Source organism: Danio rerio, chromosome 8, assembly GCF_049306965.1.
Source record: "Danio rerio strain Tuebingen ecotype United States chromosome 8, GRCz12tu, whole genome shotgun sequence".
Classification (NCBI taxonomy): Eukaryota; Metazoa; Chordata; class Actinopteri; order Cypriniformes; family Danionidae; genus Danio; species Danio rerio.
In genome coordinates this window covers 18,935,280-18,951,615 of record NC_133183.1, presented here as the reverse complement: position 1 = coordinate 18,951,615, position 16,336 = coordinate 18,935,280, and the positions used below count along the sequence as shown (strand labels likewise).

The 16,336-nt window shown below is 37.1% G+C and overlaps 2 protein-coding genes across 3 annotated transcripts in view; both read right to left on the bottom strand.

Moving 5' to 3' along the window:
• mier3b (mesoderm induction early response 1, family member 3 b) overlaps positions 1–6,311 on the bottom strand; it is a 71,415-nt gene extending 65,104 nt beyond the window's left edge. For both annotated transcript variants that reach the window (XM_073909721.1, XM_073909722.1), the window contains exon 1: positions 6,283–6,311. The gene's annotated coding sequence lies outside the window, so the exon portion shown is untranslated. The remainder of the gene's footprint in view (positions 1–6,282) is intronic.
• Positions 6,312–7,171: 860 nt separating this feature from the next.
• Positions 7,172–14,678, bottom strand: plk2b (polo-like kinase 2b (Drosophila)). The gene is given in 14 exon segments (NM_001099245.1): positions 7,172–7,773; positions 8,611–8,721; positions 8,848–8,977; positions 10,387–10,546; positions 10,655–10,735; positions 10,829–10,961; positions 11,074–11,168; positions 11,249–11,396; positions 11,486–11,684; positions 13,153–13,336; positions 13,431–13,560; positions 13,644–13,760; positions 13,896–14,003; positions 14,459–14,678. Coding segments are annotated over 14 exon segments (1,974 nt in total). The 5' UTR covers positions 14,645–14,678; the 3' UTR covers positions 7,172–7,581.
• Between the last annotated feature and the right edge of the window lie 1,658 nt (positions 14,679–16,336).

Here is a 16,336-nt window from a genome sequence, read left to right as displayed (position 1 = left end):
ATTTCAGACAGGTTCAGCAGTCTTTTACTCTCTTCAAAGGGGAAATACAGTAATACGATACCTAGATTTACACTAGACAAATCACTTATTCTTATTTTTATTTACTTAACCATTGTTCTGTCATTTATTTTTTAGTGTTTTCAGTGTATTTTCAAGATTTATATTTTCAATATAATCAAAATGGATTATATTGTTTGTGTTTTATTATTTTGTACTGTATTATTTAGTTGCTGAGCAGCAATGAATAACACTTTAAAATTTTAAGTTTTCATGTGATTTTCTAAACTAAGTGTGTTTTGAAATGCATAAAAACAGTGAGACTGTGATTATTCTTAAGACTATAATCATACAACCAAAATTTATAATCGATTCATCCCTACCTAGAATAAACAATGTTAACAATACTAAAAATATTTTTGTGTTCTCAGCCTGATGTTAAAAGGTGGTTGAAAGTGAATCATCAGCCAATGGTGACCAAAGGCTAGCATTATGTGGCTGGCAAATGTGTTCCAGATCTATGTAGAGCAGCTACGAAAGTGAAACTGAAATCGCTGACAACTTTTTTTATAGTTCTGTTTGTTGCGTACTTTTTACCTTAACAAACCTGCTAACATGAAAACTGGCATTTGAAAAAGCACAAAAACTGGCAGTGACAATACAATGTACATATATAGTTACTCATTTAGCAGTTAGAAAGTTGCTATTTTCTAGCTCAATATGGCTAAGAACTGTACTCTTATTCCACCATAATAATCAAGAAAATATGCTGCTGTACCACGGCTGCAGCAGGTGCAGTTATAATTCAAAGTTGCTTGATTATTATCTCAGAATCAGAGTATAGTTTCTATCCATATCACCCTAGGAAACAGCTACATTTAATTTTCCGTCTGGTACACGCTGTAACTACAGAAGAGTCTATAGTTTAAAAATAGGTAAATCATCCAAAGCGGAGGTAAAAGAGTTCGCACCAGACCCAGACATTGTTTGAATAGACTACAACATGATAAAACTCAACCCTTTAACTCTGGGGGAGTAAAAAAATTGAGAATATTTTCAAAAAGTGAAGTTTTCCTTTAAATATGCTTTAAGTGAAGTTTATTTATAAACTAATTTCGAGAGGATCACATGCTTATAATTGAACACAGCTGGTCATGCATTAGCCCATTCATAATTCACCAATCAGACGATTTCTTAGGCACTATAAATACCCTTTGTAGTTATAGTTACGAATCACAGCCATCTTAGTTTTGAAGAATCCTCCCTTCAACCCCTGCTCCACCTTCTTTCTTAGATGGGTGCAATCTCATCTGTTCATTATCTGCTACAGCAGGGGAGTTTGAGCTCAGGTAGATCTCGAAAACTCCCCTGCTGTAGCAGCTAATGAACAGATGAGATTGCACCCATCTAAGAAAGAAGGTGGAGCTCTGTAATGGGAGTGAGTCCTGGGCTCGAGAATCTTACGTTTTGAGGTCAGGGCTCTCTCGAGACAGCATGCCAAACAAGCTTAATAGTAAATCATCAGCTAAGTGTGAACTCCTGAAAAAACCATAGTCTTTATACCACAGTCATCATCGTCTTGAAGAATCCCCTCTTCCTTCCCTATTCCTCCAGCCCTTTTTTTTCCTAGATTGGGCAGCCTGGCGGCCCAGTGGTTAGCACTGTTGCCTCACAGCAAGAACGTCGCTGGTTCTGGTCCTCACTGGGTCACTAGGCGTTTCTGTGCAGTTTGTATATTCTCCCGATGTTATCGTGGGTTTCCCCGAGTAGCCAGGTATCCTCCGACCGTCCAGACATGCATCATAAGTAAATTGACTAAACCAAATTGGCACCATAATCAAGTTCTTAGCCAAAAGTATTTTTTCCACATAAAGCAATTTGTCATCAACCACAAATTAGCAGGGGGAGTTTATGAGATCTACCTGAGCTCAATCTCCCCTCCTGCCCTGTAAATTTGGGAGGGAGCCCAGGGTGATCTTATGAGCTCAGATCTCTCTCCTGGGATAGCATGCCAAAAAAAGCTTTATAATCAATCATCAGCTAAGTGTAAACTCTTGAAATATATTTATGTAGAAATGTATTTTATTATGATTTTGTAAAATAATAATATTTCACAATACTGATGTTTCTCTGTATTATCAAATACAACACTGGTGAGCATAAGGGATAACTTTAAAACATTTAGAAAAACTTTACCATTTTGAGCGTAAATGTGGATAATGTGGTTGTAATGGTTTATTAATGTGCTAACCATCAAGAAAATGATACACAAATGAACCATTGCTGGTCATAAAAAGCACTACTTCTTTCCAAGACTAAGTTGTTTTAAACAATAATAACTAAAAACTGTTCAGACATGCCTTAGGTTGAACATCCTTGACAATGTGTTGAAAAGGAATGATGTCTCAGAAAATAGTCTTCTGTTCATAAATAAGTTACTGTGTTCTTTTCATGATATAATTTCTGACGTCAGCAACTAGATCGGGCTTGTAAAGCAAATGGGAAGCCACTGTGTGTGCGTAAGTGGGCAGCTTTGGCATTTTCCGAAACAAGAAAGTTATTCATAGTAAAACAATGTTGCCAATTGGGTTGGTTCCACATGGAATACATGTGATTTTGTGCCCAAAGGAATTCTTCTCCCAGGACTAAAGTCAAGGAACCAATGTGAAACATCCCTTTTTTGAGTTTCACAGCACTGCTGGTATAAATCTTGTTTCCTGCTTTCTGAGAGCATTTTCCTTTCATCCAAATGTCAAGTACGTTGTGGAGCTGATTACTCGAGTGATTGCAGCGCAATGTCCAAATTCAGATGAAAATGTTTCATCTTCCTACATCAGATCGCTGCAATGTATCCTCTAAATGATTTTAACTCTTCCTTTCCCTTACACTCATGTTGTATTCCTCCCAAAGCAAACTCAAAGTGTGATACAGAGTGGGCTTATATGGAAATAATTTTCATCGTTTTTTTCTCTGATTATTGATTCATTTCCCCTTCTGCCTTCCTTTCTCGATGTATTCCACCCTTACAGGGTCAAATGTGAAATCTGAAGGATGGATCTGTTTGGGAAGCAGTACAGAGCGCATGAACTAAACAACATTTCATCAGATTGTCAAGCCTGCAATGAATCTGTGAAGCCCACACATCAGCACAACACGTGCGCAGCCAGCTCAGCTCTGACACACTTCAGAAGGTGTGTCACACGCATGCAAAAACAAAAGCCAGAACATACACACAAACGTCAATGTACACCAGCGCAAACACATCATACACATCCATGGAGACGTTTGCTTGGCAGTGGAGTTCTCAAAGAAGAAATCTGAGTCATCCTTGTCAAAGATTTGGGTTTTTAAATGTCTGCCAGATTTATTTTTTGCACAGGTCAGTCAGGCAGTAACACAATCTAGTTCATTATAAGTGCACAACGCATGGTGAGGAACCAAGCAATTTTCTCAAGAAGGAGTTCATGAACTTGGAATTCACAAGAGAGAGAAGTGTTTTTGTACTGAGAATATCAACGGGCTAATATTTAGTGACCATTAAGTATTCTTGTACAGTATTTAAAGTCTACTGGGAGTACGTCGAGGACAAAACACTTAGATGTGGCCTATTTTTAATACTTTATCTGCTTTGTTAAATTTAGCTTTAATAGCTAAATCATTTTCTTTCAAGATAATCCGTCAAAGGGGTTTAGGAAATTCACATTAACGCTGGCTTCAAAAGTTTGTGTGCTTCCTGGTTGTTTTTAGACAATATCTTGATTGTGGGGTTTTTGATGCTAAGATAAAAGTGGCTAAATATATTCTACTGACATAACACTGTGCCAGTAACATTCGTGATTCTCCGTTTGAGGTGTGGCAAGGTAATATCCTTATTCTTTCAGGCAGTTTGTCTGAAATGCTTCCTTTAATTGTAAGTTGGACGTAGTTTATATAATGTGCAATGCCATGTGTCATTCATTTATCATCTAAAATAACAGCTGCGTAATGTTTCTGCATTCCTATTATCCATCTGATGACTATCTAGAAAGTTGACATCATATTTGTATATATTCTTAAGTAACATTGGCCATTTTACAAAGGGCCTTGTCCTCTTTAAATTAACTGTATTGTTTTGATTATTTATATAAAAACTGTCAATAAAATTTGATTTTTAATTATTTTTTACTGATATTTTTGCACAAAAAAAGCTACATAACAGAGAATAAAAACAAACTTCAGAAAAGTTATTAAAGTTACCAAACTTATGCTGAATACACTGCTGAATTCTATTATGTAGTGTATTAAAATCAGCTTGCGTCAGTCTACATAAATAATAATGATGTACATTCATTCATTTTCCTTTAGCTTAGTCCCTTTATTCATCAGGGAGTCACCACAGCGGAATGAACCGCCAACTCATTCAGCATATGTTTTACACAGAGAATGCCCCTCCAACTGCAACCAACCCAGTACTGGGAAACACCCATACACTCATTCACTATGGCAAGTTTAGTTTATTTGATTAACCTATACCCATGTCTTTGGACTGTCAGGAAACCCATGCCAGGGGAGAACATGCAAACTCCACACAAAATGTCAAGTGACCCAGCTGGAACTTGAACCAACAACCTTTTTGCTGTGAGGCATCAGTGCTAATCAGTGAGCCGCCATATAATTATGAATGATTATGAAACTCAAATGTTTAAAAACAAAAACATACAAAAAAGTAGTGTCCCCCTAAATAAATAATAAATAATGATAAGTTAGTTTTTAGTAACACTTAGTCCACTGTACTACAAAATGTCTCCAGATCAGAAAGTTTCAGAAATGTAAGTAGGCCTATTTTACGTTGATGTTTTATGTGCATTTAATACTTAAATACGATCTTTCTGACATGACATAAACTCATTATTAGACGCTACCAGACTTTAAATTCATTCTAAACATTGCAAACTGTTCTGCAAAGTTTTGCAAACTAGCTTTACTTTTCGACAACTAACGACCTCAACTCAAAAGCAAAACAAACCACCTGCCCTCAAAGCGCATGCGCGCTCACAGACTACGAGGTCAAATAAAAAATGTATGCGAAAATGACAATTAAAACTATACAGTTATAATAATTGCTGACAGAGATACCGAGTTATTAAACTGGTTTACCTTAGTTGTCATCAATCTCTGACAAATGGCAACACTACATTTTCAACCAAGTGTGTTTCGGTATTCGTCCATGGAATGGCGGTTTGCACCTGCCACTCACCTTCTTGGCCACACCCATTTCAGTAACAGCCCTGTGTGAAAGTTATAATTTGTAATTTGGGGCTATACTGTGATTCTTATATTGAGACTTAATATATAATCAAATTACTGATGCTCATAAACCTTTTTTATTTTTGACACGTGCCTGTCTATGAGTGTAAATTGTGTTCAATTCAATTAATCTTTATTCTATAGCACTTTTTACAATGTAGATCGTGTCAAAGCAGCTTAACATGGAAGTTCAAGTCAATTAAACTGCTTCAGTCCAGTTGTCACAGGTGGAGTTTAATTCATTTAATCATTCATGTTCCTTCCGTTTAGTCCCTCAGGAGTCACCACAGCAGAATAAATCACCAACTATTCCAGCATATGTTTAACGCAGTGAATGTCCTTCCAGCTGCAACCCAGTACTGGGACACACTCATACACTACATCCAATTTAGTTTAGTCCATTCACCTATACAACGTCTTTGGACAGAGAAAACCAATGTGAAGGAACAACATGCAAACTACACACAAAATGCCAACTGACCCAGCTAGGACTCAAACCAGTGACCTTCTTCATGTGAGCCGCCGTATAATTATGATGTTATGAAACATTAAAATTTAAAAACAAAAACATACATAAGCGTACTGTCCCCCTAATTCATAAATAATGACTAGTTTTCAGTGATATTTGGGACAATGTCCTACAAAATGTCCACAGTTTCAATTTCAGAAATTTATTTAGGCCTATATTTTGCATTGATAAAATATAGGCCAATACAATCTTTCTGACATGACATAACCTCATTATTAGATGCTACCAGACTCTAAAATCGTGATAAACATTGCAAACTGCTCAGCAAAGTTTTGCAAACTAATGTTAGTTTTACTTTTCGACAACAACCGACCTCAACTCAAAAGCAAAGCACCTACCTTCCTAGCGCATGCGCACAAAAAGTGTTTCTCACAGACCACGAGTTCGAATAAAAAATGTAAACGAAAATGACAATTAAAACAAGTTATAATGATTGCTGCCAGAGGTATTGAATCATTAAACTGGTTTACCTTAGTTATCCTCGGTGTCTGAATTATTCGCTATTCGTCCAAGGAATGGCATTTTACACCTGCTACTCGTCTTCTTGGCCACACCCACTTTAGCAACAGCCCTGTGTGACACGATGTAGATGTCGCATTTTGTCAAAACATGTTTTATTTTAGGGCTACACTATAATTCTTATATATTGAGGCTTTTTATATATGATCAAATCATTGATGCTCAAAATCTCTTTTCATTTCTAACACATGTACCTGTCTATGAGTGTAAATTGTTCAGTTTAGTTCATTCATTCATTTTCCTTCAGCTAGTCCCTAATTTTCCTGCAGATAAAAACAGCTTAAACCAGCCTAAGCTGGTTTGCTGGTTTTAGCTAATCATCCAGCTTGGTTTTTAGAGGAGTTTGAGCCATTTCCAACCTGGTCTTAGCTGGTTAGGCTGGAAGATGACCAGCTAAAACCAGCTTGACCAGCCAAGTCAGGCTGTCACCCCAACCAAAACCAGCTATGTCCAGCTTAAACCAGGCTGGTCAATTTCCAGGCTGACCAGCTAAGACCATGCTAGAAATGGTCCAAACCTTTCTAAAACCACGCGCGTCAATCAGCTAACCCCAGCCAACCAGCTGGTTTAAGTTTTTTTCAACAGGAGGTCACCACAGAAGAATGAATCGCCAGCTATTCCAGCATATGTTATACGCTGCGGACACTCTTCCAGCCACAACCCAGTACTGGGAAACCGTTTAGTTCAATGTAATGTATTATAAAACATAATAGGTAATATAATAATGTGTATAATACACTCATAAAAATATAGTTTTTATTCATTGCTTAGACACTAATATAAATGGGAAAAGGCAAAACAGTTTAAACAAGTGAAAGCAATGAAATCACTGTTCAAAAGTTGTTAGAATATTTTTGGCTTTATTCATTAAATAAATAAATAAACAGCTATGTACACAATAAATATTCTGTAAAGACAGAGTCAATAAAAGAAACAAACTATTTTGCAGATCAAGACATGCATGTGTGATCTATAAACATTGCACCACACACGCACACACACGCACACACACACAAGAAGTCAGTTTCTCGTTGAGGGATCCCTGGTCCCAGCCCAGTATTTCTTTCCTCTTGATAATCTTTTCCTCACATCACTCCTCCTCATCGAATTACATCATTTGTAAATCTACAGAGTCTTAGTAATCGAAAAAGCTCCATCTGGTCCACATTCCCTCCTCATTGCCCTTGCATTGAAAGACATCGTCAGCTCGTGCTGAGTCAGTGGCCAACTGTTCTCCTCATCTGTCCGGCTCAGTTGCATCGCTGCAGCAGCATGTTGAGTGCGTACTCGAGACGACTGCGCAGATCCGCAGTGCAGCCCGCGCTCAGCAACGTGCTCAGCTGGAAGGTAGCGGACGTTCTCTCCTCGTTGATGTACGTCAGCAGATACTCATCCTGCTGCGTGCACAGGATGAGCTTGGTGTGGTCGTGATAAAAGTTCACCTGTTGGGAGAGGAAGAAAAAGAGCTTTGTTATTCCTGCCGTGAAACACTCTCGCAGGATGCAGGATGTTATTACAGCAGAGTATGTGACCTTCTTCTTCCCACAGGGCTATAGGATACACAGCTTTTTAATCTGAACAAAGGCAGACCTGACTGATAACTACTCATGACTGCGGATGGGCGTTGAGAGCACTAGACAGAAGCTTTTTACATTGAGTTCTACCAACGTTTACACAAGTGCCATTAACTGCGGTGTTCAAGGAATGCTTTCACCCAAAGATGAAACTTCTATTGTCATTTTTGACCACAAAATAGACGTTAAAGAGACAGTTCACATGAAATGAAAATACTGTCATCATTTATTCACTCATCACTTGTTCCAAACCTGTTTGCATTTCTTTCCAACCACTAAAGAAGATACTTAAAAGTAAGATGAAAACCTGTAATCATTGACTCCCACAGTATTTGTTTTTCCTACCATGGATGTAAATGGTTACTTGTTTTCAGCTTTTTTCCTTTGTATATAGAATAAAGAAACTCATAAAGGTTTTGGAATGATTTGAGGGTGAGTAAAAGTACAATGTTTATGCTGCTTTTATCAAAGAATGCAAAAAAATTACTATTTGTTAAATGTTATTATTTTTTATACCTAATATCTAACACTTTTGAATCTGAATCAATAAATATTGTTCAGTTTCTTGCACACACCAATTGTTTCAAGTCCTCAATGTACCATCGTGAGCCTTGAATATCACTCTGCATATGTTTCAAATAGCTTTTTGGATGAACTGTCCCATTAAGAGCTGTTTTTTTAAGAAAATAAGGGTCATAATTTTACCTGAAATGTGCCATCGTTGAAAAGCATCAGTAAAGCTCTGTCTGATTTCAGCCACTGCAGCAGGTATATTCTTGTCTTCTGAATATCTGGTTCACTTATCACATCACCTCCCTGCATCAAATAAAAATAAATTGCATACATTAGAACTTCTTGTAATGCAAACCAGAATATAAAATCAAATCTTCTGACTTTAAATGTGAATACAAGCATAAGGGTTAAGACTAAGAGTGCACTCACATCCATCAAATTCTCCTCCATGTAGTGGGCGAAGTACTTGAGGATGGTGACATGTGCCACAGCACACTCTGGAGCCTCAATAACAGAGAAAACAGACTTCTGACCGAGGGCAGCATACTGATGTACAGTCCTGAAAGACAAAAAGTAAGAGAATTATCAATAACTGCACTTTCAAAGCAACACAGTGCTCATGGATTGTTTCAGTAAGCACATATATGAGGTCTATGACTAATGCTTGCTCTTCTGCAATCTTTCATCTGTAATGCCATTGCAGCTGACATTTGCAGAATATTGGTGCAATTTTCTTTCTTAAGATTATAAAGAATCTACGCTGAAGGCTAGGAAAGGGAATCAGAGGGAATAATAATGATCATATTGAATATACTGTAGACTACCGTTCTTTTATGCTCACCAAGGCTGCATTGATTTGATCAAAAACACAGTAAAATAATGATATCGAGAAATGTAACATTCCTAAAGGGGCAAAGCTGAATTTTTAACATCATTACATCAGCTTTCAGAGTCACATAATTCTTTAGATATCCTCCTAATATGTTTCAGTAATCATTAGAATTTATTTGATTTTCAATTTGAATTGAGGTCCAAACTTAAGTAAAATATTTCAAGACATTATAAGTCTCTACATTTACCTCTGATCACTTTATATGGAGCCAGATCAGTAAAAAAAATACATTTGCAAAATAAAATTCATACAAGCACAGAACAATTCACACTTACAAAATCCAGTTTGTAAATTCAAAACACAATTCATAAATACAACACAGAACTTGTGAATTAACAAGTACAAATCATAAATATTTTTGCCAAATGAATTGAATTTGTGCATATTATGAATCTTGTTTTTAATTTATTGGATCTGTTAATTTTCGAATCGTGTTTTAAGTTTACGAATTGGATTTGTGCATTTTTGAATCGTGTTTTGAATTTACAAATGGGATTTGTATATTCTACAATCATGTTTTGAATCTATGAATTGAATTGGTGCATTTACGAGTTGTGTTTTGAGCTTACAAATTGGATTTTGTTAATGTGAATAGCGTTATGGATGTATAAATTATATTTTGCAAATGTATTATTTTTAAGACTGATCTGGCTCCATAACTTAAATGCACCACTGATGAACAAAACTGATTTAAACTTTTGAATGGTATAATGTATTCCTATAGATTCTTATTTCCCCTATTTTCCATTACATGTAGTCACCAATTAACTCTCTCTGACAGTTAATCACTAAAACCACCAATATTATAACACTCTTTAATAAAATCTTCAATAAATATTCATAATGAATGTTAAATTATGCTTAAATTCACAAGACATTTTGCATCATTTCAACATTCTGCTTTAGCCCACACTGCAGATTTCACACTGCATTAATATGGACAGCAAAACATCTGGCAACATCGAAAATCAATCTGACATCACACGTGAACGATTTATTAAAGTTGAACTTTATAATTTTAGTTTTTAAAGACTAAGCAAAACTGAGCTAGCAAACAGTCAACTTGAAGCACCTACTTCTTGTCAGAGAGAAGACTCATGTGAGTCCCACTGTTGAAAAGGACGCCCACCGTGTTGTCAGACAACTGGTAGCCAAAGCCGTATTTGTTTGAATAGTCAACCCACTTAGTCACCCACTTCAAGCTATTACAACCATTTCCTCTGGGAAGGCTGTCCGCTGTAGGGGGAGAAAAAAAAGCATCTTTTTAGATGCAAAGATAACACATTTTCTTTCCTCAGTCAATCTAGAAAACATTGAGTGTGAAGCATAATGGGTCTTATTCACCTTTAGGCATGTGTTCGAGACAACCTCTCAACACACTAATAACAGCCTCAGCCACGGTGCCAGTAGTGCTGTCTTCAAGACCTGCAGAGAGACAGCGGGATGCATTACGTCAGCTTGCAATACTAATGAGCTGGAATCAGACTGAACAGGTGAAACACACACACACACGCTTACATTCACTGCTGCTACTGCTGCTGCCCAAGCTGCCTCTAACAATCAAATGAATGGTATCTCTCGTCGTCTGCGGCCTTCCGGCAGTTGCCTGGGTAACAGGCTTTCTTGTAGGTGCTGACGGATTTCCTCCTTCCTAAAGAGGAAAAATCACAGCATACGCGTGTCACGCATGACCTAACACTTAGCCTTTATTAATATCTCAGTACTGCGCATTAGAGTCTGCTATAAAAGGGAACGACGCTCACCTCTGGCGAGTGTGTAGTAATCTGATTACTTATTGCAGTCTTTCGGAAGTCTTGTCGGAGCTTGAATATGTCTTCCTCTTCTTTTGCCAAGCGATCTGTCGGAAGGAGAACTGTTAGTCGTGGGTGCACTGAATGGATGGTAATAATGCCATGGTTACATAAAGCAAGAACATACTTATGTTTTCATAGTACTTGGCCTTGTCCTTCTTTCCGCCGAAAAGAGCCGCGGCCGCCTTTTTAAAGAAGCTCTTGGCTGGACTGGAAATGTGGAAGTCTGGGGCAGAAAGGCAGCAGCTGACGGGCAGCGTTTCTGGCATGAAGCCCTGCGGAGAAGTCATAGCAAAAACATTAAAGAAAAAGCCAACTGCTTGGGTGGGTGTTCTGAAACCTGCAGCGCAACAAATTAACCTACCTGAGTGAAAAATTCATGCCGAATGATGTCATCCAGGTGCGGGCGATCCACAGGATTCTGGGCGAGCATACCGGAAATTAGCTGTTTGGCAGGAAGGGAGAGGGAGGACGGGAGGGTGTAACGGGCCTCTCGAATACAGCGGTATGTCTCCTTCAGGTTAGTGGTCTCGAATGGAGGTTTGCCCAGGAGCATGGTGTACCTGAACCGGAAGATGAAGGCAAAACATCTTTAAAGAGATGGTTCAGCCAAAACTGAAAAGTCTGTCACCATTTATAAACCCTTACGTTTTTACAAAGCTTCATCTACATTTTTAAAAATGTTGGTAAACTAACAGTTAACACAAAACACTGTGTTTTAACAACTAACAACACTAACAACTATAGATGTTAATATTAGGTTCAATTTAGGTCATTGGAAAGTTGGACACTGATGTCGGTCTGACGCTGGGTTCTGACGTCAACCCAATTTTCATTTCCACTCAAAAAGCAACATTCATACTGGAATTCGGTACCAATCGATACTGAAGTACGTTTTTTACATTTTTTAACAGCGCTGATTTGCCATTGTGTTCGAGTGCTCAACAGAAATGACTGTTATTGGCCATGAAGGTCATCAATTCACTGAACTCACCGCTGTTTTCTGAGTGTAACCACAGTTACAGAGACACTAAAGCTTTTTGAAGCTGTGATTCATCAGCGGATCGCTCGTATGTCAGCTTATAGACAAACTAGCTGATCGACATGACTTTGAGCCACTCCAGTGTCCCTGTACCTGTGGTTACACTCAGTAAAGAGCGGTAAATTTGGTGAACTGATGACCTTCACGGCCAATCACAGTCATTTCTGTTGAGCTTTTGAACTCAATGACAAATCAGCACTGTTTAAGAACGTGCTCAATAGCACTCAAATGTTAGCTTGGAATGGGCGTTTTTAGTATTTATTGGTATCAAATTCCAGTATCGTGACCTTAGTTTCCACAAGGTTGAGGTACAATGTCAATCTGACATAATTTTGACGTCCTATGCTTGCTGGACTGTTTGTAATTTCACATATTTTCAAAATGTCTACATTGTGGCATTCAACAGAAGAAGGATTAGGCTCCTAAAAATAGGTTAGGCAAAAGGAAAATTCTACTATTATTTAATCAAGTACATGTCCTTTTTCATTAGTTAATGTTTTTGTACCATTCATTTAAACCATTTTTGAGACTATTCTGGCTTGAATGATCACTTAAAGGAAGTTTTTTTTGATAGCTAGATTGACAGACTAAAACTGAAGTCGTCATTCATTTATTTCACAATAAATAACGCATGAAATGCAAGACCACTTTAGTGTTACACTTTATCAGCCATTCACGTTCATTATTCTAACAAGAGCAGCTGCTATATTTTTCAAAAACCCATCTTTTGTGTTCATCGGATGAATGAATTCATTCAAGGTTTTGAAATGAGACTAAGGGAAAGACGCCAGCATGTAATCACTGCAGATGAACTGTACGCCACTCGCTGTGATTATGACATTCAAACACTAAAGGTAAAGCATGATCACCAGACACAAAAATACTCATTCATCTGAGTCTGAATCTGCAATCACCGCCTATTCATGCTGAGCACTTTCCAAATATAGCGTATAAAAGGAAACCCTCGGATCTGAGGGTGACAAACTTACATGATGCAGCCCAGAGCCCACACGTCAGACTCCCAGCCATGGCCCTGTTTGTTCAGCACTTCCGGGGACAGGTAATTGGGTGTACCGCAGATCGTTTTGCGTCTGTTGCTGACTGGCTCCAGCTTGGCAGCCAGCCCAAAGTCACCCACTTTCAGCTCCATTGAGTCACTCACAAACAGGTTGCCTTTGAATGATGAAAAAGAAGAATTTTAACTATTTATGCACTGATGGAATGTTAATATGCATCCTGTGTGGACAGCATGCCAATGCATACATACCGAGTTTCAAGTCACGATGCAGGATTTCCAAGTCGTGCAGGTATTTTAAAGCAGAAACTGTTTGTTTCAGGTAATACCTCACTTCTGGTTCTGTTAGGACTTTACGTGCCTTCAGTATATGAGCCAGTGACTAAAAAAAAGATTAACAGGAGTCAATTAGGGTGCATTTGCATGACACATTACTATAAAATTGTTCACTTTAAAAATGCATACCCTTCTTCCACAGTACTCCAACAGAATATAGATGTTGTCTTTGTCTTCAAAGTGATGGTAGAAATGCACTATGTGTTTGTGGCTGAGAGTTCTGTGCAGCTCGATTTCTCGATTAATCTGGAACAAAAGGTACAGAGAATTAATGAGACATCTTATTTATCAAATTCTATTGCAATATAAACAAACTCTATAATTATAATTATTATTTTATAACTATATAACATTTTTGTACATATGCAGTGTTTATCCTACCTTCTCTCTCTGGTGGGGTTTGGACACACGTGTGTGTGGAATGATTTTGGCTGCATAGATTTTACTTGAGGACAGGTCAGTCATTTCATAGCACTTTGCAAAGCCTCCCTATGGCAAACAGAGAGAAGATAATGTTAATCAAGATGCACAAAATGATAGACAGACAGACAGACAGACAGACAGACAGACAGACAGACAGACAGACAGATAGATAGATAGATAGATAGATAGATAGATAGATAGATAGATAGATAGATAGATAGATAGATAGATATAGAGATAGATAGATAGATAGATAGATAGATAGATAGATAGATAGATAGATAGATAGATATAGATAGATAGATAGATAGATAGATAGATAGATAGATAGATAGATAGATAGATAGATAGATAGATAGATAGATAGATAGATAGAGATGAGAAATGCATTTTATAAAAGCAACACAAATAACATAACAATAGTAAAAAGTAATAAAGTATTTACATAAAATAAATACTTTCTGTACAAATAAGGAATATAGTATTTCAAATAATATCTGCATCAACTTTGAGGTCATTACCTTTCCCAGAACTTTTCCCCGGCAGTAACATTTCCCAGTGTTGGGGTCAGTGATGATTCTGGAATACTCTGTCCGACTGTTCTCCTCGGATTTTTTCCATCCTTGCTCACTTATTTTACTGAGCTCACACATCTTTTCGCTGTGTGTGGTTATAGTTGGGTAGGAGGTATTCCTTAGTGTCTCCATGGCTGTGTGTTACTGTGCTTTCTGTCACAGTGCTGCCGGAGCAGAGTGTCTCCTGGCTTTTATAGCTCTGACGAACTGCGTCACGAAAGGGGAAGACCCTATATGGCGTACAGCTCTGGCGTACAGCGCTGTCATCTGTGTGAACTACCTCACCACCGTATTCATTATTTAACATCCCAGACACTCCTATAGACACCTACTAGACAACGATTACAGCGAAAACCAGGTCTGGATGAGCAATTGTTCCAGACGTCCACACTTTAATCTCTCAGTGCGCAGTGATGATAGATACTCCAGTCGAAATCTCAGGTCTAAATACATATACGGTCTTGTTAAACGAAAGACTTCATATAAAGTATTTGAGGGAAAAGCACTGTCGTGATATTAGCAATATTTTATTTATTACAGAAGCAATCGTCGATACATGATTTGTGCGTTTTTTTAAATTGTCTAAATCATTAGGAAGTTTAAGAGCACCGCCTTGTGGCCAAATGGATTCACAACGTCTGGCATGTTATGGTTATTTTAAAGATTACAGATGTAAATATAAAATGTTGTATTACAATGAGGATGTATTAGTTAATTTATTTACTAATTTAATATAACTACTAGCAACAGATTTAATACTGAATTTGTTCATCTTTGTTGACGTTAGAATGAAAATAAAGTTGTTCATTGTTAGTTCATGTTAAGTGAGTGCGTTAATTAATGTTAACAATCATGCATTAGGATTTTGATAATGCATCAGTAAAACTATGATTTATAAATGTTGTACAAGTATTATTAGTTAGTAAATACAATAATGAAATCGTATTGTAAAGTGTGAACAAGATTAAGTACTGAAAATGTATTTCATAATCTAAAGGGATTGCTGTAACTCAATTTTCTAAAAGTAAATTATAAGCATTCCCTTATTTTACATTGCATTATTTGAAGTTAGCAAATGCATGCTTTCACTTATTTCATTAATTCTTTTAAATTAGTTTTAGACACACAAAATTGTTTGAATAGCTCTGCTGCTAAACACCAGAAGAGCTAAATAACATCTACACTAGTGCAAATGTAAAAAAATTCTTAAATCAACATACTTTTACTCTAAAGGCAAACTTACATGAGCTGCAAAGTCTCATTTTCTGTGAAACTAATCAAAATGAAGCAGATTTATGTCTAAAACAAGACCAACAATCTGCCAAAGAGCTTAGAAAAATCCACTTTATTCAAACCTAAAAAGTCATTTCCACACCTCACTAGCATTTGTTCTTATTTTAAGCAGAAACTCACTCAGTTTTGATTTGTTTGCTAAGAAAACAAAATTTAACTTCTTCATTTTGTATCTAAAGTAAATGCTTCTTGGTTTAAGGATGCTTATGTCACTGTATTGAAAAACACAAATATTCTCGACAGGGTTTTTTTTTCTAGTGCAGGTGTCATTTTGCCATTACTTATTAAATTTTATACTTTCTGCTCAGATTTTCTAAAAATTCATTCATTCAGTCATTTTCGGCCTGAAGGGCATCCGCTGCGTAAAAACATGCTGGATAAGTTGTCGGTTCATTCCGCTGTGGCGACCCTGGATTAATAAAGGAACTAAGCCGAAAAGAAAATGAATGAATGAAAGATTCAGTCATTTTCCTTCGGCTTTTATTTTTCCTTTCTGCTCTGATTTAAAAGACCTTAAATTGTAAATCCTAC